The following is a 27,033-nucleotide window of genomic DNA, read 5'->3' on the forward strand; positions in this document are numbered from 1 at the left end:
ACTGCTATCGACGATATTAAGGAGCTGCTACTTTAAACACTGGATCGACGCGCGTACGCTTTGGGCTTGGTAGGAAATACGATGCAGCTGTCTATGACGCCGAAGAAATGATCTCCCTTCTTGCCCCGACTTCATTTGAGGGCTACTATCGCCTTGGCTGTCTCTTTGTGTGTTAAGGGAAGCAACACAAAGCTATCGACGCATTCAATTCCGGTATATAGAAGATCTCACTAGCAATGAAAGCTTAGACAACTACACATGACAACAAAGGTTCTTTGACTTCATCATCGGCAAAAAAGCGGGTGGACTTTTTTTGGCAATTTTTCTGAAGAAATCGCGTACACCATCTTGTGCAATTTGCCACAGCAAGCCAAAGAAGCTGCTGCCCTATACGTATCAAAACGTGGGGAAAACGATTACTTGCATGTTCCTTAGCCTGGAAGACGCTGACGGTTGCTGATTACATCATATATAAACAAGCACATGCCGCAAATTGCTCCATATATTCGAGACCTGTCTCTAACAGCAACGAGCGAGTGTATCTGTCTACCACATCTACCATGTACCGTAGGAGGACGCTATTAAAGGCTTGAGTCGTTCCGAAGGGGAAAGTATGTAAACAGCCCATATCACACGAGTTGATATGGAGGAGAGATAGTAATTGAACTGCTCAATGTATGCATCAATTTATTCAAACTGGTGTGTACTATAACACATCCTCTCACGGTGATTACATTAACTTCTTCTGTGACAGTAAGGATGGCTTTAGCAGGTGCTACATCCGGCAACAGCAGCGGCTTCAAACCACGCACTTCTAGATCTAGTAATGAACTCACTAGCAATCAACCGTGAATACAGTACATCAGCCCCATATTGTTACAGGGCCCTCACTTACGAAGAGTGGTATTATATAACGTGGTAGAAGATGCTATTTTTGAGGAGATCTAATTACTGCACAAATCTCCAAATAGCCGACTTTGATTAAATATTGGGTGAAGTGGTACCAGAGTTGCATCAAAACAGCGATACCAACGGACACCAGCGACCCAGTGCGCGACAATTTTATACCGGGAACAATACTCGTGGTGCGACACCTGACCCCTTAGTATCACTGTTGCGAAAGCATATGGACACGATTGAAGTTCTGTAAGCAGCTTTTCATGTCGCCAAACGAGATCCCATTATCTATTATCTCTTATAAATGGTATCAGACTACCTATTCTGAGGAGCCTTTGCTTCATTTAAACTGGAATGGGCTGCTAGGAATATATATTTTAGGATCGATTCCTAGACGTGCTCCTCTGACGAATTTCAACTGAACAGCATGAATGCCGTTGAGCCTGTGATCGATATGATCGTGGGAAAATTCTCGCTGCTGTAGCACCTCGATATAGCCCATTGTTATCGAACCCGATTTAATCCGGTTGTACAAGCATTATGCTGATACTGCTACTGCTGCAACAATAACAATAACAACATCGGATGGACAAATAGCCACAGATCAAAGACAATGTCGGCGAGAAAATAGGTCTTCTAAAGTGCATCTTACTAGAGGAATGTCCAAGTGTCACTGATCGCGTGCTCTCCATCATTGACGACATATCAATACTGACAACTGTTACCCTATACGGTCCCGCTTCAAGCAGTGTCATCAGATGGGATCAAGCACCTTGTCAAAAAAAACCTCAAAGAGTTTTCGATTGCCTCTTTGCAAGTAGTTACAGACACTTAATTGGTGCCTTTGACAGTCGCGCACCTACGCCGTATCTTAAAATCGCCTGGTTACGAAATTTGGGGTCTGTGACGGATTATGCTGTCATTATCGCGATTAACAATCTAGCTGCATCAATAAATTTTCTCACATTGGTCCAATGTCTATCTGTTACTCGGGTCGCTTTGGAGTATGCAAAACGAAGATATACCATTGTTTCTTGACAGCAATGGAATTTTACATTGCATAACCTTCTTTTTGTGGAAAAATAAAAACGCCATTTCTACACCATATTTTTTTATGTATATACTTGCAATCAACGTATTAAGGTGTTACACAATTCAGCTTTATTGTATAACAAACGGGCGACAAAAAAAGATTCTAGCAACAAGTTCCACTCAATGAACCTCATGAGACGGCGTAATCAGCCCTTGCCAGATTTATATTTCTACGCTTATTATACGTTTATCGCGAATATTTTTTCGGCTTATGTAGCAAGCTTAACAAAGCATTGTACGCCATGAAACATCATATGGGTGAGCACAATAGAGCCTGTTCAAGGGAAGATCGGGTAAGTCATATGACAAGACCCAGTAACGGGTGTGGAGACGATGGTACTAATTCCGTTGCATATAAAAAAGAGAGATATACCTTGAACATTTATTTTAATTCTTTCTTTGTTGCCTTCTTTCCCATTATATACTGTATCTCGAACAAGTAACATTTTCGTTGTCACCAAAAATGCCGCCAATCGACCCAAACTCTGGGACGCAACTTACTCGAGATGGAAAATGTGCATATTGTAAAAAGTGTATGTCTTGTACTATAGGTTTTTGTTGATTATATATGTAGAGCTATTTTATTTTCAACCAATAAGAAGTGGTGTTGCATGTTGTTTATATGTTTTCTCTGGTGCTAATCTTTTACATATACCGGAACGTAGACTAACATTTTACTGTCTTAAATATAGATGGACATGCGAAGAAAATATGTGTATGTATTACATTCTGTTAGTGATTCTCTTTCCTACACCAGAAATGTTATTATGATTTTTGAACATGACTCAGCTTACTAACAACGTTCTTTTTATTTTACTAAACGACTGTTGCATAGCCTCTGTAAATATTTTAAAACAGTTACTACTTGGAGAACTTTCGTTTGTTCTTCTACTTTGATGTTAGCTAACTCGTATATGTTCTACTTTGTTTACCTGATCAATTAGTCTACGTTGAAACGTCATCATCCAAGGCGCGGTATCTGATGTGAGAAGCCCGCTATGACCGAACCGAGAACTTAAACTTTCAACGAGTAGTTTCATAAATCAAGAATACAGAATTAATAAACGTAACCACGCACCAGATACCTAGTATACAATACATCATTGTATATGATAGAAATCCTGCAGTGTCGTTTTTTATCTCCTCAGATACCTGATATGTAGCAAAAGTATACATCATGCTATGACGACTCATGCGTTAAAAAGATTTAATAGCTCATAAACTCAATTCAGCCACTTAAGTAGCTAGAGATATTGTAGCTAAGTTTTTCACAAACGAATCAGAGACAATCGGAAAGCGAGCTAATATCATGTAGCTGCAGTTCGCGGTTGAGGTACCGAAAAAGCTGGCACACTTGTAAGATCTTTTGGTGCGATCGATGGTTTCAACCACACGCTACGGACATACTCATGCGATTAGAGTGGTTTTAATATCACGGGTTATTGATTGTATTATCATATGTTATCATGCTTCTCAACATTGAATGTTCCCAGCGTTGAATCTTACGGTTCACATCATGACCGTCGCTACGTCGTAGTCGTGAAGGCAACATCGTATTGGATGGGTTGCTTCCTCAGGTGCTGCTCGTTGTAGAGATATTCTCCCACACCAATACAACCAGCAGTTCTCCATTTCATCCAAAGAACAAAAGTAATAGCGATACGGTTGATGAGCGACAATCAAATGAAAGTTCCTCTTCTAGTTTCGGTTCTATTACCCGTGAACTCATCAAGGTCCCCTTCGCTGATATTCTAGAGTAATGATAGTAATGGAGTACATCCTGTCATGTACTTGAAAAAATTCAGAGGCAATATAGTTGATTTAGCTTTTCTCCTCAGAGTTTGCCCATCTACGAGTTAGATGACACAAGAAGAACGACAGTAATTTTAAAAAAAAGGATCTGTTGCACGTGCAAAAGCAAATAGAGGAAACAAATTGTCGAGTAGTGACACATTAGAAAGGCAATGAGCTAGAATCAGTTGATGTATACACCTCCATAAGATAGGAAACACCTCTCTCCTATTTTGTATGGCCAACTGTCAAAGGAAAAGGAATAGGTGGTATGCACGGTAACGGCAGCATATAGCAACAATACTTATCTATCTGTGTTACGCACAGTTAATGTGTGTGGCGTTCATATAATAGCAGCAGCTGCCCAGTAATCGTCATCTGTTGCACCGAGATTAGCTGTATAGCGCGGAAAGAACACAAAAGGAGGTGGGGAACATACCCCGGATTATAAGCGGCTAGGGCTTTCCAAACACAGCCGTTAATGGAAACCACTTTTCACCGAGTTTTGCCACCGTGTCAAAAAAAAAAAAAAAAAAAGAAAGAGTCGGACACAATGAGTGGACGGTGAGCGGCGGCATGACAGACGGCCAACTGGGGAATAGTTACAAATTTTTGTGCTGCCAACATTGAAGTGTATGAAAAGCACCTGCATTTTTTGTGATAGTCACTCATGACTCGGATGGTGGCTATACGGTATATATCTTCGCTATTGGCATCTTCGTTGGTATGATTATACATTGGTGCAATCTCTGAGGAGAAAGACGAGGTCCAGCACTGACTCTCATAACTTTTTTTTTTCGCTATCCACGAAAAATTTACACGGTTTTTGGCTCGGTGCAATCAGTTTATGGAATGGCGTTGGGTGGATGTTTCCAACTGAACGAAAATGAGAGAAAAGAAAGCTGTCGCGGGAACGGAGAGTAGCAAATATGTTTAGAGAGACGATGGGCAAGTACGGGCAAACTGATGATGATGGCGGCGGCAGAGGCAAGATGAAAGGGATCTGTCAAAAAGAGGCGCCGGAGTAGTTGTGAGACATGCAAGCAGATAAAAAATTCTGTTGGGTTGGGCTGGGAAGTATATCAGAACAGGACGCTTGATCACAGAAAATATAGTGCAGATCACACATACACACAGGGGCTTTCTCTATAATTCTCTCCCATTACCACCACGGGTATGACTACGCACCCACCAGCCCCTTTGTTTTAAGAACGATATCCCCTCCGTTGGGGGAGGAGTGGAGGGACAGAGAGGGTTGGTCTCCTGGATAGACCATGATAGAGGCCAGAATCAGCGTTCTGATTGGATACGGCGTGTGAAAAAAAAAGCAACGCCCCACTCCGTTTCAACACAGCACAAGAAGAAAACAGTCGGTTTTGCCACCGTGTAAAAGGGCCGTGATTTTTCTTTTTGTTTTTCCCTTCTCTTCCTTCCCACTTTACTCGCCACTCTTTGTTTCAACAACAAAAAACCGATTATCAGAAAGGATCATGTTGGCATTTACCAGATCAAACGTCGTAGCATCCATGGCTCGCAGAGCAGCAGCAGCAGCAGCAGCAAAGCCATTGCCTCGTCTGCCACCACCCAGCCATCGGCGGATTATTCTCCATTCACGGCCACTTGTTCGTCTCTATTCTACCTCGACAAGCGAAGCCGCACAGCCACAGGAGGACGCCATGATGGCAGATCAGCCAGAACAGGACCACCACGCCGTCGTATCCACATTTGATTTGTTCTCGATCGGCGTCGGACCCTCTTCCTCGCACACCGTCGGCCCTATGCGTGCTGCAAAAATCTTCATCAATGATCTCAAGGCACACAAGGTGTTGGAGCGAGTGCGCACGTTGCGAGTCGGTAGGTTCTCTCTCCCTTTCTCTCAGTCAAGTCTACAGGAAATCATGCAAGAAATTTACAGTGTTAAAAATAGATCTTTTTGGTTCATTGGCGTTGACAGGCGATGGTCACGGTACGCCCGATGCTATTCTGATGGGCATTGAGGGCGAGGCACCTGACGAGGTCGATACTCTCACGATCCCATCTCGCATCAATGATATCAAGACAAACAAGTCCATTTGCTTGGACGGCACGCACCGGATCAGCTACGACTACGACAAGCACATGGTATTCAACTACTTCAAAACATTGCCACAGCATCCCAACGGCTTGCGCTTCTGTGCATACGACGACAACTCCAACCTGGTTGCCACCAACGAATACTTTAGCATTGGCGGTGGCTTCGTCGTCAATGAGGATACCCAGCTGGATCACGGTGAAAACGTATACTACAAGGAGGAGTCCAAGGAAAAGAAGGAGGTCGTTGCGGATGAACGTCGTCAGCAGGACGTCGCTGTCGTCAGTTTACCCTTTTCCAATGCGGAGGAGCTGCTCAAGGTCTGCAAGCGTGAAAACATGACCATTGCACAGGTCGTCTATGAAAACGAGTTGCGATGGCATACGCATGATGAAATCAAAAACAAGTTGTTGCGCATTTGGGATACCATGGATGAGAGTATCCGGAACGGTGTGATGGCATCCTCTGAAGGTAACACAAAGAGGTGATTGAAGGAGGAAAGAGTATCAATTTAACACGGATGGCTCTTGATAGCTTGTTTGCCTGGTTCACTCAAGATCCGTCGACGTGCACCTGCCCTTTACCAGAAACTTCTCAAGGGTCTATACCCCAGTATACCAAGCAAGGGAGGATACAGCAGGTCCCAGATTACTGCCGAGCCTGCCTCTGCTGCTGACAGCGTTTCATCATCTTCTTCGAGTGCTCCTGACATCGCCAAGTGTGATGGCCGAAGCGCATTGACTGTTTTGCCCAAGCGCCAACGCAAGCGCTTCTTCTTGCCAGGTAAGGACAGCTTGAAAAAAGGACGGTCGAGGAGGATAGAAGGATGGAACGATGATTGACATGGAATGTATCTTATAGCTTTGGATTACCTTTCGGTCTATGCTATTGCTGTAAACGAAGAGAACGCATGCGGTGGTCGTGTGGTTACTGCCCCTACCAATGGTGCTGCAGGAACTATCCCATCCGTGCTCAAGTACTACATTGAATTCATCTCCGAGAACCCCGAAAAGGACGTCATGGAGTTCCTGTTGACCACCTCGGCCATTGGTATGCTTTACAAGCGTGGTGCCAGTATCTCGGCTGCCGAGGTGGGCTGTCAGGGCGAGGTCGGTGTTGCATGTTCCATGGCTGCAGCTGGCTTCACCGCCGTCATGGGTGGTTCGATCGAGCAAGTCGAAAACGCTGCTGAAATCGGCATGGAGCACAACCTTGGTCTGACGTGCGATCCAATTGCTGGTCTGGTCCAGGTTCCTTGCATCGAACGCAACGCACTGGCTGCGGTAAAGGCGATTGCAGCTGCTCAGTTGGCGCTGAACGGTGAAGGTGAACATAGAGTGTCGTTGGATCAAGTGATTGAAACGATGCGTCAGACTGGTCTTGACATGATGTCCAAATACAAGGAAACCAGCCAGGGTGGTCTTGCCGTCAATGTGCCTGTCTGCTAAATAATTCTATTTACTTCTCTTTTGCCTGTATACATTTTTTTTCTCGTTCTCCAGTACGCTACTACATTCCCCTTGCTTTACCTTCACATTTTGCATTCGTCGTTCTTTTTTTCTGTCCATATTTCTACTCTTCTGTTTCCTATACACATATACAATACCTTTACTATAAAAGTTGTAACGTTGCCGAGCGAATCGCCAGCAATTATGATAATCCCCACGAAAAATTTCTTTTGTGCTTGGAATGGACTATCGAGTATAGCACTCTAAATATCACTTGTTTTGGAGCTAATGATATGATCGCCAACATGTTAATTCAAAGTTCCAACAGAACATTTCTTCTGTTATGAGCGTAAAATTTAATCAAAAGAACGTGATAAAATGCGAAAAACAATGTTTGATATGTACAATACGTACATGCGTGGAAATATGTACGCCATTCATGCGTGATGTTAGTGGTGGGGAGAACTGTGGTGCTTATTTAGATCATCTTCATCTTCATCCTCGTCGTCTTCTCCTTCTTCTTCATCGCGTACAGACGGCGCAGCGATCACAAGGATGACATTGATGGCAAAGATCCAAACTGAAAACATGGTTTGCGCCTTCATAGGGGTATTGTAGTTCTCGCTCTTTGGCCACCACCACAGAAAATACAAGATGATGATTTGTAACAGGAGCATGATCGGATATGTCAGCCAGTTGAGGATGTCGTGAAAAGGATACACAAACTGCAGGAATATCATCTGGTTTGTCAGCTTGATCACCCTCTTTTCCAATTTGAATTTCCGTATATCGTGTTGGTACTGCTCGAGTAAATGCGGTGTCACTATCGCCTTCTTGCCATTACCACGGTCAGTGGATGTTGCTGCCAATAGTCGTAGCAATGTGCCTTGGTGATAAATCTTGTGCGGCATCTTTTTTTGGTTGTTGTAGTCGCCACCATTACCACCACTTCGACTACGATTATTGCTACTATGGCTACTACTACTACCACTACTACTAATCCCGACGATCATGGTCATCTTTTTCTTTTTAACGAGTCTATGGATGACCTTGCGGTGGACATAGGACGGAACGATCCGGTACCAGATAATGGTTTGCAGGATGCTGAAAGAGCACCAGACAGCCAACACGATCAACAGCTTGCCGACAATGGACTGGTCGTAGTCGTCGTAAGTGGGCGTTGCAGTGTTGCTGTAAAGTCCACCGAACGAGGAGATGCAGGCGGGAATGAATCCGACAGCGCATAGAACCATGGGCATGGATGCAATGTTCCGCATACGATCCTTTGCATCTTTGACCATCTTGCTCTCTTGTGCTTTGAGTTCCAAGACCAGTTTCGCGTATTCCTTGAGCGCCGGTGGGATGACAACGTACACAGAATTGTTGTGGTTCGTTAACATGGCTGCGTTGTCGGCAACAACAACAGCAGCAGCAGCAGAATCGTGCATATACGGCTTATTGCTCTTATCTTCGAACAAGGTTGCTGTCGGCGTATCATTATAATTACTACTGCTCTTGCTGCCATTATCTCTTTTTCCATTGCTGCCGTTGTTCGTCGTTGACCAAGTGTTGTCAGACATATGGAGTGCAGCCTGGTAATCTCTTTTCATGACTCGTAATTTTCTCCATTGCCGCCACGAGTCTCTGGACATGATCCAGATTTGTGAAACGCCCAGTACACTGAGAATAACGCGAATCATGTTATGCTCGAAAGGGAAGCATAGGCTCTATTTGAGAGCAAGGTCAAGATAACGCGTAATAATGTAGAAGAGAAAAAAGGAAGGAAGGAGTCAAGAGCATAGCAGCAAACGGATTATATATGCGCTGCTTCTCCTGTCTCTCTTATTTTGACAGTTCTCATACATCACCCCCTTGCTTGTGGTACCTTCTCGACTTCCGTAAATCTTATTTCTGCATATGCATGGTTTCTCTTTTGGCTTTTCGTGTAGAAGCGAACAGAAAAAGAATATATGCGTTCCTCTGCTAATGACTATCGGCCCAAGATCAAAAATGCCATTATAGTACCAGGAACCAAACAGCTTGACTGTATATGGAGTTGATACTGCACTTTTGCATCACATCGCGGTCCTAATCCATTGCTTGGCAATCATGATTCTGATGACAGGGTTACACAAACTTACCACAGTATGTACGCCTACTGATTGTTCCGTCAACGACGAGCAGGCATTATTGTTACAAGATTATACTGTAGTTGTTTCCATACTTACGTGGCGATTTCAAAAAATCTGTAGTGTCTTTATGATACAGGTACTTTAATATGTCATGCCTCAAACTGAAAACTTCTTTGTCTTGTTTACCATCTTTGCTTCTTTGTCAGACAACAGCTATACTTAGTTGTCGGATGTCTCACCCTAAAGTGTTTCATTTCTTGCACTCTTATTCTCTACTGTACAAGCCTTCCTATTATCCTGGCTTGCACGTCACCTTGTGTTAGACAAGTGTCTATTTGCTTCTCTAACTTCTAATTACATTATTCTCGCCAAAGTTTGCTCATACCATACTCAGATGTTAGTACAATTGATGGCCGAGCTCTTATTAAGGTTATCCTCTTCTGTCGTCTTCTACGAGCTCAACCAGGTTTGATAGATAGGAGCTATTTTAATCACATACAACAACTATGTAGTAGTAAGTACATAAATGAGCAATGCATTATAGTTAGAGGATTCCAGCTGGCTACTATATGTTGATTTTGATTTATTTTAAGGGTGGACAAAGAAAAAAGAAACTATAACGTTAAGAATTTATGGCGTATAAACTGTATCTTTGATTTACTTTCTTTCGAGTACATACGAAGAGTATGACATACATTTTTATGAGCCACAATGAAGAGTAAGGAACATAGTTACTTAGTATTGAGTAATCGGCTGGAAAAAGTAATTTGTATACCAATAACATAACTTTAGTAGCTCTGCGTTATTAATTCCTTTCCTCCAACAGCAGTCATCCGTCAATTTGCCATATTCGAAAAGCCTCATGGTCTACTTAGACGGTTCCAAATTATGATAAGCGAACTCTAAGCTAATAGATCGCAAAGAAAAAAATAATTGACAACGTTAGATAGTCATGTCTGTGCAACAGCACTGCTAGTAGCATGTAATTTCTCACAATCCGCTTTTCTTGCCTTTATTTCTTCCTCTTTCCCAAACCTTCACTTACAAGCTCGAGATGGAAAGGAGCAGAAAAGATGTGCAGTAATCACAACAGAAAAAGTTGACCCAGTTCAATGCGCGGCGCACACAAACTCGCCCAAACCATTTTTTCGTACATCAAGGGCAAAAGTGACTGTTTGAGAGTATTGAGGATGTCAAAACTTTGGATGAAGCGTGTATCTGATTTTTATGATAAGCAAGAAATGTGGCACACTGTTCGCTCGAACGGCGTCAAGCATGATTCGGACAAGACAGTGATTTTGCATCGCTGTCTAGGCGCTCATGTCCGTGAACTGGTCATTCGTCAGTTTTACCTCCAGCGCAACCTTTTGGATATGCTATCTACTTTGTATAGCCGCAACTGTACATATTTACTCCATCTAGGTAAGATTTTAGACAGTAGAATGTGGAAGAGACGGTTGCCCGTATTTTTTGCTTTGAAGAGAAAACAACCGCTCAAGCAGAACAGGGAGGAGCTGGGTTGTTGACTCAAATCACAAAAGTTTGACGTATCATTATTATTGATTATTCTTTCTTATACAAACAAGGATTTTAATCGTGTTGATCGGTCGACGATTCAGTCCAGTTCGCTAAACACTTGGAGTTACTGTCCAAATATATCACTGACATGAAATTCAATCGACAAAAGGGAAAATTGTTTATACAACCTATTGTGGCATCGTGCCCGAGGTTCAAGTTCATCAGTTGTCGCTTTGAACCCAACCCAACAGCAATGGTTACCACATCAGTTCTTTCTATCGAGCAAAGACAACAACGACAACGTTTGCTGGTGACGAGCAGCGGTAGCCAACCTCAGAACAACAACAACAGAACTTTCATTCTCGCCAAGTTCATGTTATTAGCAGAGCATTTGTCCCAGAAGTCCCCGCATAAATTTTTTTCATTTCATCTGCCACGGGAGACAATGGGCAACAGGTCAGAACTAACTGCAGCGGCTCAGACTTGGCATCCGTCATCAATCAAAGCCATCACCTGCAAGAAGACTTCTTGAATACCGTCGGCGATATTATCGCATCCGTCGTAATCTAGGCAAATGCGCTACTGTCGTCTTTGCAGGAGCTTGTATTGATTAACCATGTCGGATTGAAATTTCCTTTTCGCTACCACGATGGTGATAGTGACGCTGGCGCACTTTACAAATTGCTTACCAAACACGTTAATATCTCGCAGGAACAACATGCCGTTGACCAAACTCCTTTTGAACATAATAGACGACACAATTTCTGGACCTCGTCAGTAAAATATCCACATTACAGTCTATCTTCCTCGGCAACGAATTAGGACTGGCGACATGTAATGCGGGTAAAGAGCATTACGCTGAAGACATTATCGCTCGTTAACTTGACTTGAGTATATCAGCTTCGTCGTCGTCCTCTTAAGAAAGAAGCGTTCTCGATCGAGCAAACAGAGTGTCAGCAGATACATTTACCTCTCGTGACTAAATGAGCAGTGGCGAAGGCATTGCCGTAGCTATCAACCAGAGTCCACATCTTCAAGAGGGTTCCTTGGCGTGTCTGGTGATAATTATGCTCCAACTGTTGCCAGTGCAATCACCAGGCTTCGACAGCAGCGGTTTTCGCCTGCGGAATCCATACCTGACCGCTGTTTTCGATGGGGCGGATAAAATGGACTTTGGCAGACCTCTACCCAAATCAGGAGGCTCTCTTTTCCCTTTCTAGCATTGATACTCTACTTTTAGTGTACAAATAGCTTTGCTACAACTAAGATATGTTTCTCTTGTAACAAATTTCGTTGTATATATCGCTACAGGGAAGAATCAAATGAGATGAACAGTGATTAATTATTTCTTGACAGTACATCATATCAGTACATTTACATAATCGGAAGCTCTGTGCTGGAAACAACTCTACAATTACGCATGTATTTAAAAAAAGGTGAATGTACGGATGGCTAAAGCAGCTGTCATTGGTGAAATTATCAAATAAATCCAGCACAACCAAATTTGGTAATAACAGAAAGCTCCCCTTTTTTGAGTGTATGAGTGTATTGCATCCTTATTTCTTTCTCTTACCTTCTTAACTATTTTCAATGTCACAATCACAACCACAACCTCAGCAATCACAGCAATCACAGCAACAGCAACAACAACAACGACGCCAATGGGGCGTCACTGCACCCATTTCTTTAGCACATCCCACAGAAGAGCAAAAGAAGCTCACTACAGATCTATTACAAACACTCCATGACCATGGATTATTTGAAAGCGAACAAGAGGCACAAAAGCGGTAATGAATGGATCTTTTTAAAGGATTTTGTCAGTCTCAACTTAATTTGCAATTTTTATTGATCATCTTATACATGCATATAGTGTCGTGGTTTTGGGGAAACTAAATAAACTGGTCAAGGAATTCGTTTACAAAGTGAGCAAAATGAAAGGCTTCCCAGATTCGTTAGCTAGAGAAGCTGGCGGCAAGATCTTTACATTTGGCAGTTACCGATTGGGTGTACACGGTGCAGGTAACTTTAATCTCTGCTTGTTTCATATTGTGGTAGCGATGACGACAGCAGCCATTGCTTGCTCAAGCAATCAAGGAAGAAAAGGGCACACATATGTTTTTTGTTATTTTCCTTGGAGACTATTAAGCTCGCAACAATAACAACAACTACACTATCGCATGTTGATTTGTCTTTATCTTTAAGGCGCTGATATTGATACTCTTTGTGTTGTTCCCAAACACGTGGAGAGAGATCATTTCTTTACGGTCATGTACGATATGCTTAAGGAACGGCCTGAAGTAACAGAGCTTACGGTAATGTATTTCCATTTGATTTTGTGCGCGTGTATATATCGAGAGATCTATTTGTAGAAGGGTAATATGTGGAAGATTAATGTTAAAATTAAACTCCTCTCTTTTACACATAGTCGGTGCCAGATGCCTATGTACCTGTTATCAACATGCACTTTTCGGGTATTCCGGTAAGAATTTATTTATTCTGTGCGTTAAGAAGAGGAAAATTATCCATCGAGGAAGAGATTTATTTGGGACATCATGCAGTAAAAGAAGAAGGGATCATGATCTTAATTCACACACGATTTGAGAATATCAGATCGATCTTTTGTGCGCTCCACTCTCCATTGCTCGAGTACCGGACGATTTGGAACTGGCAGACAACAATCTTTTAAAAAATGTTGACGAGCGATGTGTTCGAAGTTTGAACGGTTCACGTGTGACCGACGAGATCTTACGTCTTGTGCCGAACATTGATACTTTCCGTACAGCACTTCGAACCATCAAATTATGGGGCAAACGCCGTGGGATCTATTCTAATGTGATGGGGTTCTTGGGCGGTGTGGCATGGGCCATGTTGGTGGCCCGGATATGTCAGCTGTATCCAAATGCATGTGGTGCTTCGATCGTCGATCGGTTTTTCCGTATTTTGTACCAGTGGAAATGGCCGCAGCCCGTACTTTTAAGGCCAATTGAGGATGGACCTTTGCAAGTCCGTGTGTGGAATCCAAAGGTAATTATTTATGTATATATTCGGTTTTTGGGAGTTTTGATGTATTATACAAGTTGGGAAATGTGATCTAAAAGACAAAGAAAGAGATTTAACCTGCTAATGTATTTGAAAACAGCTTTATCCAGCAGATAAGAGTCACCGTATGCCTATCATCACACCGGCATATCCATCCATGTGCTCGACTCACAACGTGACGGATTCGACACGGACGATCATGATCAAGGAATTTAAGCGAGCATCGGAAATGGTGGAACAGATCATGCGCGGAAAAGGAAAGTGGGTAGATCTGTTCGAAAATAGTAACTTCTTCCAGGCGTACAAGCATTATCTCCAAATCGTCGCGTGCGCAGAATCAGCAGAGGCACAATTGAAATGGTATGATGGTATTTTTTTTGGCTCTGTGTGTGTGTGTGTGTGTCTTGGCTTGTTTTTCCGCTAAGCATTGTTTATATCTATGTATTAGGTCGGGTCTGGTGGAGTCCAAGTTGCGACAATTAATTATTAAGCTCGAATTTGTCGAGTTGTTGATTCTTGCCCACCCTTGTACGAAAGGCGTGGATAAAGTACACTATTGTTTGACAGATCAAGAGCAGCAGGATGTGGCAAAGGGCGTGGATTTGCCTGAGCGTTCGTTCACACTTAGTGAAGGAAACATGGATGCAAATCATTTGGAGCAGATCAAGGAAAAATTAAGTCTGACAGAAGAACAGGTCAATAATATCAAAACAATCTATACAACATCGTTCTTTATCGGTCTCTATGTGGAGCCTAAACCAGGTAAATTAATAATATTGTTGGCTGTGTTTGATGTATCAAGGATGACGAGGAATGTTGGATACTGAGTGTTGTTGTATCGTTTAGCTGGCTCTGGTGGTACAAGACGATTAGACTTGGTGTATCCTACACAAGAATTCCTCAAATTGGTTAAAGGTTGGGACAAGTATGAACCAGATACAATGGCAATTAATGTCAAGACGATTAAGAGGTAAAAAAAAAGTAACGGGTGGATAAGAACAAATGAAGTGACAGGGTCTTTAATAAATGGCCGTATATCTTCATTAATTCATACATTCTTTTATTTTATTAATTTTTTGTATAACGATGATACATACATACTAAATCTTATCTTATTATAGTTCGATGCTTCCCAAGGAGTTGGCTGGCGAGAGAAAAGTGCAGAAGGGAGAAAAAGTAAGAAAACAAGAAAAGGGAAGAACAAAGTTCACTTTAATTCATAATTTACTCATATTTGAACGTTATAGCGAGTACGAGAGTTGGTGGCACAGTCAGAATCAATGGCATCCAACACACCGCCACCCAAGAAGTTGCGCACAGACGGTGCTGAACAAAGTGGCAACAATGGCAACGGTATTCAAGGGGTAACTCCAGCAGCACCTTTGGCAGATGCTTTGAAGGAGTAAGTAGTAGTAGTAGTATAGTTGCTACTGTTACTGCTAACCTTACTTCTATAGTTTCTATCTAGGTGATTAGTTATCTTCTCTACATTTTCCTTCCAAGTTCCTTTTCTTCTTGGCCTTCCTTTACTTTTCAATTCCTACTACTAGTTGTAAATTTGGTTTGTTTCGCCCTCTTTTAAAGTTTTTTGCTTTTTTTTAAATAAAAAAGAGGTTTAGGTTGCAGTGTTGAGGAGAAAAACAAGGTTTTTTTTTTACATAACGTACAGTTATTTTGTTGAAGGTTGTAAAGAGGAATCATCATAGTTATGGGACCATTTGAAGCACTTTAATGATGCCCTTACTGTTTGCGGCCAATAAGGTGTTAGTATCCCTCTTCCAGCACGTCGAGCTGACGAATCCGGAAGACAGCTGGTCCTCTTCTTGGGTATATTGTGGGTCATAGAATGCCATAGGCGCTGCAGGGAATCGGAATTTGGCGATGGGGGTCTTGCAGCCCTTGTGATAGGTATAGATCGAGTTATCTTCACTGCCGCACGAAATCCAGTCCTTGCTCACAGACAGACCAACAAAATTCTTCTCATTTTTGTGACCAGAATAGACGAGCTGACATTCACCATTCGTATTGTTCCACCGACGAAGGGTATTGTCTGTAGATCTAGAAAACAGATGCCGTGTGTGAGCTTATATTACAGGTGGATCTGAACACAATGTAGAAAGCAGTAATAAAACTTACGCGGAAATAAGTTGGTTGTCGTCGAGCCAACGGACATATGAGACAGCCTTCCTGTGGCCACTGAAAGATTGGATGGGCGTCGCCGTGTTGCGCAGGTCATAGCAAATAACGCTGTGATCTGTATCATCGTCATCAAACAAAATTGCGTCCATTGTTGGTAATTAAAAGTTATCACATCTTCTTCTCCTTTTTACAATCGCGCCCCTTATCTTTTCTTACCAGCTGTACCAACAGCCAAATAATTAGCAACATTAGGAGCAAACTTGGCACAGCAAACATTTCCATTGAAAGGCAACGTCATGACTGAATGTGCCATGGATGTCGACCAAATCTTGACAGTGGAGTCGTCGCCACCGGATGCAAGATACGTCGGGTTGGCAGAGCACATGTCCACACTCCAAGCACGTTTTTCGTGCTCATCAAAGGTACGAATTGCCTGGCCTTCGTTCACGTCCCAAACACGTACAGTGCCTTCATAGTCCGAGCTTGCGATATGCGATTTCACATATGTGTTCCATGACAGACAGCTTTAAATAAGCACATGAACCGTGATATCAGAAATTAGCCAGCACATTTTGTAAGAGAGAGGGAGATTTCAAGTATATCTCTACCTGATCTTTTGACCGACTGGGATCACCTTGACGGGACAATGCACGAGCTGAGACGGTTGGAAATGACCAATAAAACCAGAGCCGCGCGTATCACGATTACCGCGAGGCCAAGGATCGTTGATGTTGTCACTATCCATCATTGAGTCTTGCACCGAGATCGCGTCCGCAATCATGCTTGCATCAAATAGCTTGATTTCACGTGACACACCAGCAATGGCAAAGAATTCATCGTCGCGGTCAAATTCAATAGAAGAGATGATGCTCGATGTGTTGCTGTCATTATGGAAGAGGGTATCCAATACACGAAATGAGCTGAATCGAGTTGTCTCGTAAAGCAAGGATGAAAGTTTGTCAAGGTCGTAATGAAATGGATGGTCTGTACCACTACCGCTGTTATTGCTGCTGCTGCTGCTGCTGCCGCTACTACTAGCGATACAAGCTTCTTTCAAGTATAGTTCATGTAAGCTTTCAAATCGTTCATAGAGTCGTTGACGTTTGGCTTGGCTCACACTATCGTTCAAAGCGGTATCGCCACCAAACCCAAGTAGCTCCTTTTATGTTTGAAAGCGCTTGAAGTAAGCAAATCATCTTTCCCGACTTCTCAATTTCTAGTACTCTTATTCTCCGTGCCCTAAAACTCATTAACATACGTACTTGGATTTTTCGCTTGTGACCAGCGCGATGCAATGAGTTAGCAACAGCCAGTGAGTCTGCAGCGTTGTCAGCTGTCGTAGCACTGTTGCCGCTAGCATCACCTTCAACAGTGTCAATGACGGTGGCATCCTCACTAGTTCCTCCCAATAAAAGACTGGATGATGATAGGCCTTCCTCTACGCCATTCATGTAATTAACGGCACGTTTGCTCTTGGCACGCACCAGATCATTATCGATCACCTTGATTTGTGTTTCTAGTTCACTGATGACACACTTGTGCTTTTCCTTTAGTCTCGCCAGAAATTCTTCCAACAATATAGTTTCCGTAACCTTGCGATCGACTTCTTCCTGCTTTTTTCGAGCAACAGCTGGTTGCAAAAGTGCCAACGCCTCTGGTTAGTTAAAGGGCATGGCAGAACAGCTGATTAGTTATTTTTGCTGGTAGGATCAAACCGCTTTGAAAGAATAATCAGCAACAAACCTTTGTACGGCAGGTCTTTCAAAATAGCTTCAAGTAACGCGGCATTGTTACGCTTCGGTTCTGATTGTACCGAGCGGATCATACTCTGAGAACCGCGGCGCTTGTCTTCTCGGTACATTTCGACTAGGTCTGAAACTTTATTTTTTTGATAAAGAACAGTTAAAGTCTTGTATTAACAGCGCTATTCGTCTTTTCTTTCCTTTTAATATTAAAGAGATACGTACACTGATAGTTGGGCAAAATTTGCTGTTGTGTAAGTCGCGAACGACAAATTGGACAATCCGGGGATGCGGCCACATACTGTGAAATGCATGGATAACTGTGGATTGTTATGCACGATGTCCACACAAATAACCAAATTTTAGTGCGCCTTGATCTCAACTCTTATCAACATGGGACAAATAAAAGATTTACCAGAATGTATGCCCACACACAGTGACTGCGACAGAGTTCAACAGGTCGCGACAGATAGGGCATAACAGTGGATCGGGGTCTTCATCGTCTGCACGATCCACGGCACTTGGTCGCGCATCAGCATTATCATTCGCATCGTTGGTGGGTATCATTGCTTCTTCTGCTGTATCCTCCTCCTCATCAACAACTTGCGATGCTCCATCAGCAGGGATAGCAGCAACGGCAGAAGCAGGAATCGCTGCAGTCACAAGAGAATGATGGCGATGATGGTGCGCGGATGATGAAGACGATGGTCCTTCCAAACGATCCTGAAAACATTCAATATTTTGTTGCTGCTGTTGCTGTTGCTGTTGTTCGTTGTTATTATTATCGGATTCGGAGCGGCCCCAGATGCGCGCCAGCGAAGAAGAAAGGCGACGCCAACCGGACGATGCAGATTCTCCTCCTCTACTCGCAGCACCACTAGTAGCAGACGCGGAATTTTCACGCGACAGATCATCGTAAGAAGCAGCAGCATCAAACGGCATGCCATTGACAGTAGATGTACGCGCCCAACGGATAGGCGAACGTGATCGACTTCTTGTAAGAGGTATGCTGTTTTCACGCGGCAGGCGAATGTCTGTCTGGCTTCGTGCCAAGCTGCGATGCATAGGAATTGGTCGTCGATGTTGCAAGCGGCGTGCGTTGTTGTCGCGTCGACGAAATATGGTTGCTGTACCACCTTGTAAAGTAGTTTGGTAAATGAGCATATCATTTATAGATATTTATCAAATCAAGTCATCAGGAGAAACTAACTGTACCTCCTTCACTCTGTTGTCGTGTCAAACCAAACATACGGCTGGCCCCACCACCACCACCACCACTACTATTGGTAGCTGGAGTGGTGCCACCGAAACCAATACCACCACCGACGCTGCCATCGCTACTAGCCGTAGGTGTAAGATCGAGGCCCGATCTTCTGCGTTGAATGAGTTGAGGTGCCAACCCAGCTGTTGCTGCTGCTCCGGTAGCACGTTGTTGGAATAAAAGTCGGGGGTCCCCCAATGACCTGCCAGGCGCCATGCCTTCGTTTCCATATAGGTCGTCAACGGGCATAGACGACGACGTGAGATTCGACGATTGTCTCGGACGCATTCCGTAAGAAAATTTAAAATTATAATCAGTTGTTCTATTTAAAACAAAGAAACAGTTGACCATTCAGATAGTCCCAAATAAATAAGTCAAACCATCTTTTGACCCGTATGAAAACGAGAAAAAAATTAAGTTTAGCTTTACAGTGAATTGAGGATCCTTTGTCACCAAAATGTCAAAAGAACGCGTTTGTGGGTGTGTGGTGAGATGAAAAGGAAAAAAGAAGAACCAGAGAGGGGGTAAAAGTTACTGTTATTGTGGTTTTGGGATAAGTAGAGAGGACTGCACTATACACACACACACACACACACACGCACTACGCGCATGCTCACAGAAACTTTGACACCATAATTATTATTCGTACATCACCTGGTACAGAAATATTCACAACCTCATGCATTGCGCCTCAGTGCATTACTCTCCTCTTTTCTAATATCTTTACATTGCAAGAGGTCAACTATTTAGCAGCGATAACGTAACATAACATGTCACTGTTGTGTCAAGAACCGTGAAGAATGCTGGGTCTATGATATCATGTATGAGAGGAAGTTCGCCAGTTTAGTTTGTAAAAGTAGGTGTCGCATGACCATGTTGGTACAGTATAAACACCCACGCTTACTATAAACAAACAAGGGGCTTCTCGGTATCAATCAGTCATTGTCATGTTTATTTCTTAAGCACAGGTGTTTCAACTTTTTGTAACACGCAAACAAAGCTTGTGTTCTAATCTCTTCATGGACGTGTTGTGTAACACAGCAACACGTCAACCTTTTATGCAGCAAACAAGCGACCAGGATGAAAGGTGAAGACCAGAGGTAGTGCATCAACAATACTGAGCGTTTTCTTGGTGAATATAGTCAGAATTATCAGTCAATGAAGAGATCCAATGTGTATATGCACTAGGTGTTATTGCGCTATATATTGTGCGCGGTGAGATGTGCCAGGGAGCTAGAAACGAACGGTTGAGCATAATAACTTACAGGGATGAAGAGCAATGATTACGCGTTTGAAATGAACTTGTTGTCAGTCAACATATTTGAAACATAATACATATTAGTGGTGAATGAAAGGATCGACAGTTTGTTCCTTTATTCATCACAGTTACGATGGTGAAGACGGCTGATAGTTTGGATTATTTCTTGGATCGTGCTTAGTAACGAGCTCACTGATTGACTGTACGACTGCAGCATATAGTGTCTCTTTTTGCTTTGGAGTTGCCTGCTGCTGCCTGGACCTTTCACCTGCATACATATGAATTCGGTACGTCTTCAGCCCATGAATAGCATATATAATGGTCAGAGAAAAGAAACTGGAGATATTGTTAATGTGACTTTGGGGAGAGAGAGAGAATATCATGCAGACTTTTTCTTCTCACGTTTATGTATTGTTGGCCCAATGAAATCCGTCTGTATACAGTTGCATCGGCGTGGCTTGTCCATAAATATCTTCGATTCCAGCTTTTTCCTCCGTAGACAAGTTCTGGAGCTGACCTTCCACAGCTGATAATAGGCGCGATGTTTCCTCACTGTTGTAGTTATATACATGTATATTTCAGTGCCGTAGACTATTCTCAAAGAAACTATTTCCTCTACGGAATAAGGGTGGAGTCAGGAAAGGGAAGGCGTGGGTGTCCCGAGGAGTGAAACATATTTTAGTGTTCTGGGGAGGTTAGGTTTACCCGGACACACCGAGCGTTATATGTAATATCATAGTCTAGTTGGCCGTTACTTTCGGAGCTGCTGTTGCCTTTGTTATCAACTATTGTTTTGCATTGACACGCCGTCAAGTGGAAAGATGAGAAGTTAGAGTTCCAGAGATATATTGCTATACACTCCTTTTCTTCTTGGGCCTCTTGGCTTCCTTAGCATCGACGCAGTCGTAAGATTGAATACCTGAATTAGTAGAAGCGTACCTATAACGAAAAATCTGGGATTCTGAAAAGTCATTGGAGATGTTTCAACAGAGGAGGTGGTGGAAAGAGGTGTAGGAGCTGCGGTACTGGTGATAATAGTGTACAAGTAGATGGAAAGAAGGGCAAACACAGGAACTCAAACTTATATTGAATAGAGGTATGAAACCTCAGAAAATACTTGTACTTATTGCTGTGGGCCGTTCAAAAGAAGGCGGAAAGCACAGCCGCCTCGGTGTTGTAAGTTAAAAAAGAAAAAGTACATGAAACACTTACTATTTACTTAGAAACGAGTTTGTAAATGTGTTTCGATGAAGCCGATTTAAGATGATGAATATCTATACGTTTAAGCTGAAAAAGATTCCGCTGCTGAATGTAGGCTTTATTATAACAAAAGCATTAAGATGGCTCAGCAAGAACAATTCACTCTTGTTGAATTGGCGATGATGATGTATGTGTTGACGATTTGTATTACACGAAGAAAGAAAGTATATACCACTGTTAATGCTACTGAATAAGTACTTTGAATTGACACTGATATCAAGGTATATTTACTGATATAATGTTGCGAGCATGTACATCATCATCGATCATCTGATTCGTTTGTGTAAGCTACAGCTTGCTTCTGGTCGAGGTTTGCTCTGATCCTTTTGGTTCCGTAGAACAGATTGTTGCTTCTTTCTTGCCGTCAGCAGCTGACAACAAAGAGGTTGGTGTACGGGGTACATGGCTGCCCGAGAGTAAGTCTTTCTTTTCGATAGTCTTTGCGAAGCTAAGAATACGTGAGCACACGCTGGTAGCCATGTGGTATTCCAGTCAGACTCATTCTTCCTTGATCCTTGGTTACCAGGATGATGTTTCATCTCAACTTGTAAAAAGCCTTAGAGCGCCTTTACATGTCTTTGAATGCATCTTAAGGTGCTGTAAATGCATTCAAAGGCGCCCAGATTGGGTTAAAGGTAAAATACCTTTGATATGTTGCGCGGTTATTGTTGCTAGGGGACGACGCGCCGCATCGGGAGCAAGGAAGCGTGATGTTTGCTTGCGCAAATGCGTCATCGCGAGTCCTTAGTAGCATATTACTTGGCTATAATGATAAGGGATTTCGTCTACCTCGCTGATCTTCGTCATAATATTGATGTTACTGATGTTGTTTCGCCGCAAGAAAAAGGTAGTACACAATTAATAGGAGATGCCAATGATGGATGGTGATCATTAGTGGAGGAACTTTGTGTACGATACTTGGAGGCTTGTCGAGAAAGGGTTCACGTCTAATGCTTTCTCATAGTGAGTTGCCGCCAAGTTGAGAAAACGCTAAATTTAAACATTATTGCTAATCGCTTGCAGAGGATTAAACCGATGGCAATGTCGAATTTTATCATTGATGTCGTTGTTGGGACTTTGCTGAATAGTCAGTCGAGAGGATGTTGGGTTCTTGATCATGGTTTTTTTGTGTTGTCACTCGTATAAATTCACGATACATTTTTCAAGCTAAAGATTACGCTTTCAAATGTCTGACTGTTGTACGTTATTTACGATGATGTTGCAAAGTTCTTATAGAAATCTGGACAGACGGAAACAATACTATCTTGGTAACAGCAATAAGGAGTTTATAGGCATATGTAACATCCACGTCATAAAGGGCCGTAAGTTAAAGAAATACTGTACAATGTTCTACTCCTGTCCTTAATATTTTCAAACTGCTATCAACACTGCTATTTATCATAGTACAGAAAATGAAAGCTCATACAACGTTTCTTCACTGCTCGTGTATATGGGAGCGCATTAAGAAATGTGCCTGTTATTGCCGCTATGTTTTGCGAATTAGATTTGCATACGAATGCTGAGATATAGATTAGTGAAAAAGAGTCGCAAATAAATCGTAGGTGATGAATTGCGCGTTTTCTGATTAAATGCTTTATCGTCTGTAGTTTTGCCCAATCGCATGTACGTAACGGGCGACAACGGGCCCTCACACATTTTAACAGAAGGGAAAATGACGTTATAAGTCACATTCGTCATGTAAATTGCCTGTATGACTATAAGCAAGCCCCTTTATGCTAGAAACAATGTCGAAATGCCGTCATTGAGAGAGCACTTGCGAAGAAACCGTTGCCTTCCTCTCTATAAATTTTAGCTTATGAGTACTTAGTAGAGTGATTAATTTACATATCATCACTACCACACATTTTCTAGAAGGAAGATATTATTTTCCTGAGGTGCGGCGATGATATTAATTAGCTCTTAAAAGGTGCTATGGTGGTAATATAATTTACTTTTTTGGTAGGCAAGAGTATGATAAGAGCTAATTCAACAAATATATGCAAACAAGGCATATGAAATGCAAAACAAAGGAAACTCGAATAGTATGTGTTTACAGTATAAGAATAAAATCCAACGATTGTAGTACATAGTAGAAGTAATAATGATATGATAATAGCAGCAGCATATCAAAAGTGTGTGCGTTGTTCTTTCGTTTCAATAAATACAGTATCTACTAGATTTGCACAACAGTCGGATGCTACATCCTTTATAGTTATCACAATGATTGTTTCAGTTCAACTATTGTAAACGTTACGTAGACGTTATATACAGTATGCAGGAGTTTTAGTAGGTAGCAAGGAGAGAGAAAGACGAAAGCTGATAGCTTAAAATTCGGATTTCTTCCACTTCTCGTTTCCTCTGACCCTGGCCGACAAGGAAAGAGAGATGTAAAAACAGAAAATAAGAATAACTTTTGTAAATTTTAACGGTATCTCCTTTATAGCTTTATATAAAAAATCAACAAAATGTTAAGTTCGGTTTATTATATTATGCCTTGAGGCTAAGTGTGCGCGGCAGTGCTATAGTGAAATTCGAGATCGAACCATTCCCAATTTTGCACGGCTCGCATGTTTCTACTGTCACCCCCACACCTTCCCCCATCCTAGCCTTCTCCCTCACGCATCATTGGTAGCCTTTATCTTTTAATTTCTATAACCGATCGCAGCATACAGCAAAGGCGTAATCGATCATAAACGTAACACCATCTTTGTTTCTTTGTTTCTTTTTTTGTTCTTTCTCCACACAACTTTTTCTGCAGCTGCTGTATACCAACAACAACTCTGTAAAGCGTTAAATGCGTTACACTTCACACCAACAAGCCTATCATATTCCGTTTTTTGTTATTTATCTCTCTGTCTGTGCTTCATATTCACAATAATCACATCATTACACAAACATTTCTCATTATATGCGACGTCGATTATCACCATCACGAATGTCCGGCACAGCTGCAGTATTACGACCATCCATAGATCAGCAGCAACGGCCAGAAGAGACAGCAACAATTATCATGGATAATGTAAATACTGATGATTTGTGTAAAACGGGTCGGTCAATGAGTAGCGATACGGTTGTTGCTACCGCAGTTGGCTCGGCACAATTACTGCAAGAGTCGGACAAGTCCACGGTGGTGGGAACACCTACAAGTATATCAGCCAATCCATCATCATCCCCCTTTGATGACAGTGCTGTTGATAACGACGGTCTTAAACACCCATCAACAACAACAGAAAACCTATATTCCTCGACAACATCAACTACAAAAATAATAGATCAAGACATTATAAGGAATGATCCCGACAACAGCAGCAGTAGCAGTACAACAAAGCACGAGAACAATAATATGGCTGCTGTTGTCGATGTTGTTGAAGCGAGTAACTCTATTGCTTTGATGGGTAGCATAAGAAGACCACCACCACCGTCGCACGTTGCTAGGGAGCATTATAATCATGACGGTTCAGCAGAACAAAAGATAAAACGACGACACAATAATAATAAAGGCGACGTCTTGGTGGACATGCGAAATGATTCGATAACGAGTACAAGTCGGTTATCGTCGCCCGAGCAGTTATTTCAGACGAAAAAAGCAATCTTGTTAACCCTTGGACAATGTCTTTTACAATATGGAAGCCCGTGCCATCGTGTGGTAAGCAAGCAAAAGCACTGAATGTAGACTCTAATTTTCTATATCATCTCTTTTCAAAACATGATACGATATAATGGATCTTTTATACGCTTTTTGGATCGATAACGTTATGGAAAAAGGGTCAAGTTTCTAAGTCCAATATTAACTAATGTAATTGCTAGGAAGACACGCTACGGCATGCGGCCAAAATGCTGGCTATTGAAGCATCTTTTTCAATCGTCCCTGATCTTGTTCTGGTTTCGATGGCGAAAACATACCACCATGACGATACTAGCAGTAGCAATAGTAGCCAGCAGCAGCAGCAGCAAAAATCTTACGAACCAGAAACCTTGACTATCAAATCGGCACAGAGCTTCGATACAGGCAAGCTCGTGCGAGTGACCAAAACCATGAATAATCTATACAAAGGGGATCTGAGTCTAGAAGACTGCTTGGCTTCCTTGCATGAAATCATTGATTCGCCAGCAACATGTGGTAACTTCGCTGTCTGCTTTTCCTTTGCTGCCATTGGGTTTTCTGCATCGGTGTGCATGTTTAATGGTTCTTGGCTTGACGCCTCGCTTGCCGCCGGATTGGGTCTTATTGTGGCAGTACTATTTATTGCATCGATGAATTTCCCGGTCTATGGTCCCGTGTTTGAAGTTTCAGCGTGTATCATCGTCGGTATTTTCGGCAGAGTCTTGCATGACTATGTATGTTTCTCCAAAGTCGCGGTATCGTCAATATTGATCTTGCTGCCAGGATATGGAATGACCATGGCAGTGGTAAATATACTCTTATTCCTTTCTTTCCTCAGGACATTCGTAAAATGTCAAAGCGATTAAAGAGCTTAACATCAATAGATGGAAATATCTGCACACCAAGTAACAACAGGTGCCATCCGACTCATCTACGCTGTCATCTATGCGTTTATGCTAGCCTATGGCTTGCAAATTGGAAGCAGCGTGTATATGGCAATCAATCCAAGCATCCAAGACGAAGGTACCTGTGGTGATCCCATTTCCCCCTGGTTCTACCTACTACTATTCCCAGTTATGAGCATATCAATTGGTCTGGCGTATGGTTCATCAAGACATCAATGGGCTACCCAAACAGCCTGTGCAGCCATTGGCTTTTGTGTTCTCTATTTTCTGGGCAAAATCGTGACAGATGCACAGATACTGAGTACGATAGCAGCATTCGCTATGGGGTTGTACGCCAATTTTGCACTGAAATTGACGGGTGATCCGCCGTTAGCGCCACTCTGTGTTGGCATTACACTGCTTGTTCCTGGAAGTATCGGTACGTGTATATCTAACATGGTGCTATTGTCATGGTCCCGTTGTCCTTCTCTGTATGTCTCTGTGTGATTACGAACTAAGAATTTTTCTGCAAAATTTATAGGTGTGCGAGATGCATTTGCATTATTGCATCAGAATGATCTGAGCCAAGGACTCTATCCAATCCACATGCTTCGGATCGCACTCGGTCTATCTGTTGGCTTATATGCATCGGCAATGATTGTTTATCCCACGGGCAAATTACGCTCGTTGTATATTTCTTTGTAGGAAGAACAATAGCCCTGTTATTTTGTCTTCTTGTTTATTGCTTTCATTTGTTTCCATTAATTATTCACGCTTCTTGCTGTAATAATAAGAAAAGAAACGCCATCATACAAAAGGAGCAATTATATAATTTCACAATTTATTGCTGCTCGCTAACTTATTATTAGCCTTACTGATGGAAGCAATCCATGTAAA

The 27,033-nt window shown here is 42.4% G+C and overlaps 5 protein-coding genes across 5 annotated transcripts; 3 read left to right on the forward strand and 2 right to left on the reverse strand.

The window, feature by feature from the left end:
* Nucleotides 1-5,257: 5,257 nt before the first annotated feature.
* On the forward strand, nucleotides 5,258-7,647 carry BDB00DRAFT_795184 (L-serine ammonia-lyase). The gene is made up of 4 exons (XM_053121371.1): nucleotides 5,258-5,634; nucleotides 5,708-6,322; nucleotides 6,386-6,634; nucleotides 6,713-7,647. Exons 1-4 carry the CDS (start codon nucleotides 5,271-5,273, stop codon nucleotides 7,297-7,299), a joined length of 1,815 nt encoding a protein of 604 aa, XP_052985970.1. The 5' UTR covers nucleotides 5,258-5,270; the 3' UTR covers nucleotides 7,300-7,647.
* A 1-nt stretch (nucleotide 7,648) lies between these two features.
* On the reverse strand, nucleotides 7,649-8,354 carry BDB00DRAFT_795187 (uncharacterized protein). The gene has a single exon (XM_053121372.1). It carries the CDS (start codon nucleotides 8,316-8,318, stop codon nucleotides 7,749-7,751), a length of 570 nt encoding a protein of 189 aa, XP_052985971.1. The 5' UTR covers nucleotides 8,319-8,354; the 3' UTR covers nucleotides 7,649-7,748.
* A 4,121-nt stretch (nucleotides 8,355-12,475) lies between these two features.
* BDB00DRAFT_795194 (Poly(A) polymerase central domain-containing protein) lies at nucleotides 12,476-15,633 on the forward strand. The gene is made up of 10 exons (XM_053121373.1): nucleotides 12,476-12,736; nucleotides 12,820-12,968; nucleotides 13,152-13,261; nucleotides 13,375-13,428; nucleotides 13,560-13,973; nucleotides 14,089-14,348; nucleotides 14,437-14,750; nucleotides 14,835-14,958; nucleotides 15,110-15,164; nucleotides 15,236-15,633. Exons 1-10 carry the CDS (start codon nucleotides 12,540-12,542, stop codon nucleotides 15,392-15,394), a joined length of 1,836 nt encoding a protein of 611 aa, XP_052985972.1. The 5' UTR covers nucleotides 12,476-12,539; the 3' UTR covers nucleotides 15,395-15,633.
* BDB00DRAFT_795204 (WD40-repeat-containing domain protein) lies at nucleotides 15,634-19,725 on the reverse strand. The gene is made up of 10 exons (XM_053121374.1): nucleotides 19,560-19,725; nucleotides 19,085-19,452; nucleotides 18,285-19,005; nucleotides 18,095-18,189; nucleotides 17,871-18,005; nucleotides 17,390-17,781; nucleotides 16,736-17,286; nucleotides 16,344-16,651; nucleotides 16,125-16,242; nucleotides 15,634-16,046 (listed from the first exon to the last, which is right to left on the reverse strand). The coding sequence occupies exons 2-10, from the start codon at nucleotides 19,416-19,418 to the stop codon at nucleotides 15,695-15,697; spliced, it is 3,006 nt and encodes a 1,001-aa protein (XP_052985973.1). The 5' UTR covers nucleotides 19,419-19,452; nucleotides 19,560-19,725; the 3' UTR covers nucleotides 15,634-15,694.
* A 5,440-nt stretch (nucleotides 19,726-25,165) lies between these two features.
* BDB00DRAFT_753099 (uncharacterized protein) lies at nucleotides 25,166-26,841 on the forward strand (the record flags this gene model as incomplete). The annotated part of the gene is made up of 5 exons (XM_053118665.1): nucleotides 25,166-25,294; nucleotides 25,456-25,570; nucleotides 25,619-26,058; nucleotides 26,137-26,575; nucleotides 26,678-26,841. The coding sequence occupies 5 exons, from the start codon at nucleotides 25,166-25,168 to the stop codon at nucleotides 26,839-26,841; spliced, it is 1,287 nt and encodes a 428-aa protein (XP_052985974.1).
* Nucleotides 26,842-27,033: the final 192 nt, after the last annotated feature.

The sequence above is a fragment of the Zychaea mexicana genome (genome assembly GCF_025766255.1).
Source record: "Zychaea mexicana strain RSA 1403 chromosome Unknown BDB00scaffold_1, whole genome shotgun sequence".
NCBI lineage: Eukaryota > Fungi > Mucoromycota > Mucoromycetes > Mucorales > Lichtheimiaceae > Zychaea > Zychaea mexicana.

Bases quoted from the DNA above. Each gene is read 5' to 3' on its own strand.
- BDB00DRAFT_795184 (XM_053121371.1), top strand. From the start codon at position 5,271: ATGTTGGCATTTACCAGATCAAACGTCGTAGCATCCATGGCTCGCAGA. The intron at 6,323-6,385 runs GTAACACAAAGA...GGCTCTTGATAG, and splicing joins TGTGATGGCATCCTCTGAAG to CTTGTTTGCCTGGTTCACTC. The intron at 6,635-6,712 runs GTAAGGACAGCT...TGTATCTTATAG, and splicing joins CAAGCGCTTCTTCTTGCCAG to CTTTGGATTACCTTTCGGTC.
- BDB00DRAFT_795187 (XM_053121372.1), bottom strand. From the start codon at position 8,318: ATGACCATGATCGTCGGGATTAGTAGTAGTGGTAGTAGTAGTAGCCAT.
- BDB00DRAFT_795194 (XM_053121373.1), top strand. From the start codon at position 12,540: ATGTCACAATCACAACCACAACCTCAGCAATCACAGCAATCACAGCAA. The intron at 12,737-12,819 runs GTAATGAATGGA...ACATGCATATAG, and splicing joins GAACAAGAGGCACAAAAGCG to TGTCGTGGTTTTGGGGAAAC. The intron at 12,969-13,151 runs GTAACTTTAATC...TTTATCTTTAAG, and splicing joins ATTGGGTGTACACGGTGCAG to GCGCTGATATTGATACTCTT.
- BDB00DRAFT_795204 (XM_053121374.1), bottom strand. From the start codon at position 19,418: ATGCGTCCGAGACAATCGTCGAATCTCACGTCGTCGTCTATGCCCGTT. The intron at 17,287-17,389 runs GTACGTATGTTA...CAAACATAAAAG, and splicing joins GTCACAAGCGAAAAATCCAA to GAGCTACTTGGGTTTGGTGG. The intron at 16,652-16,735 runs GTAGAGATATAC...GCTTATTTAAAG, and splicing joins CCAGTCGGTCAAAAGATCAG to CTGTCTGTCATGGAACACAT.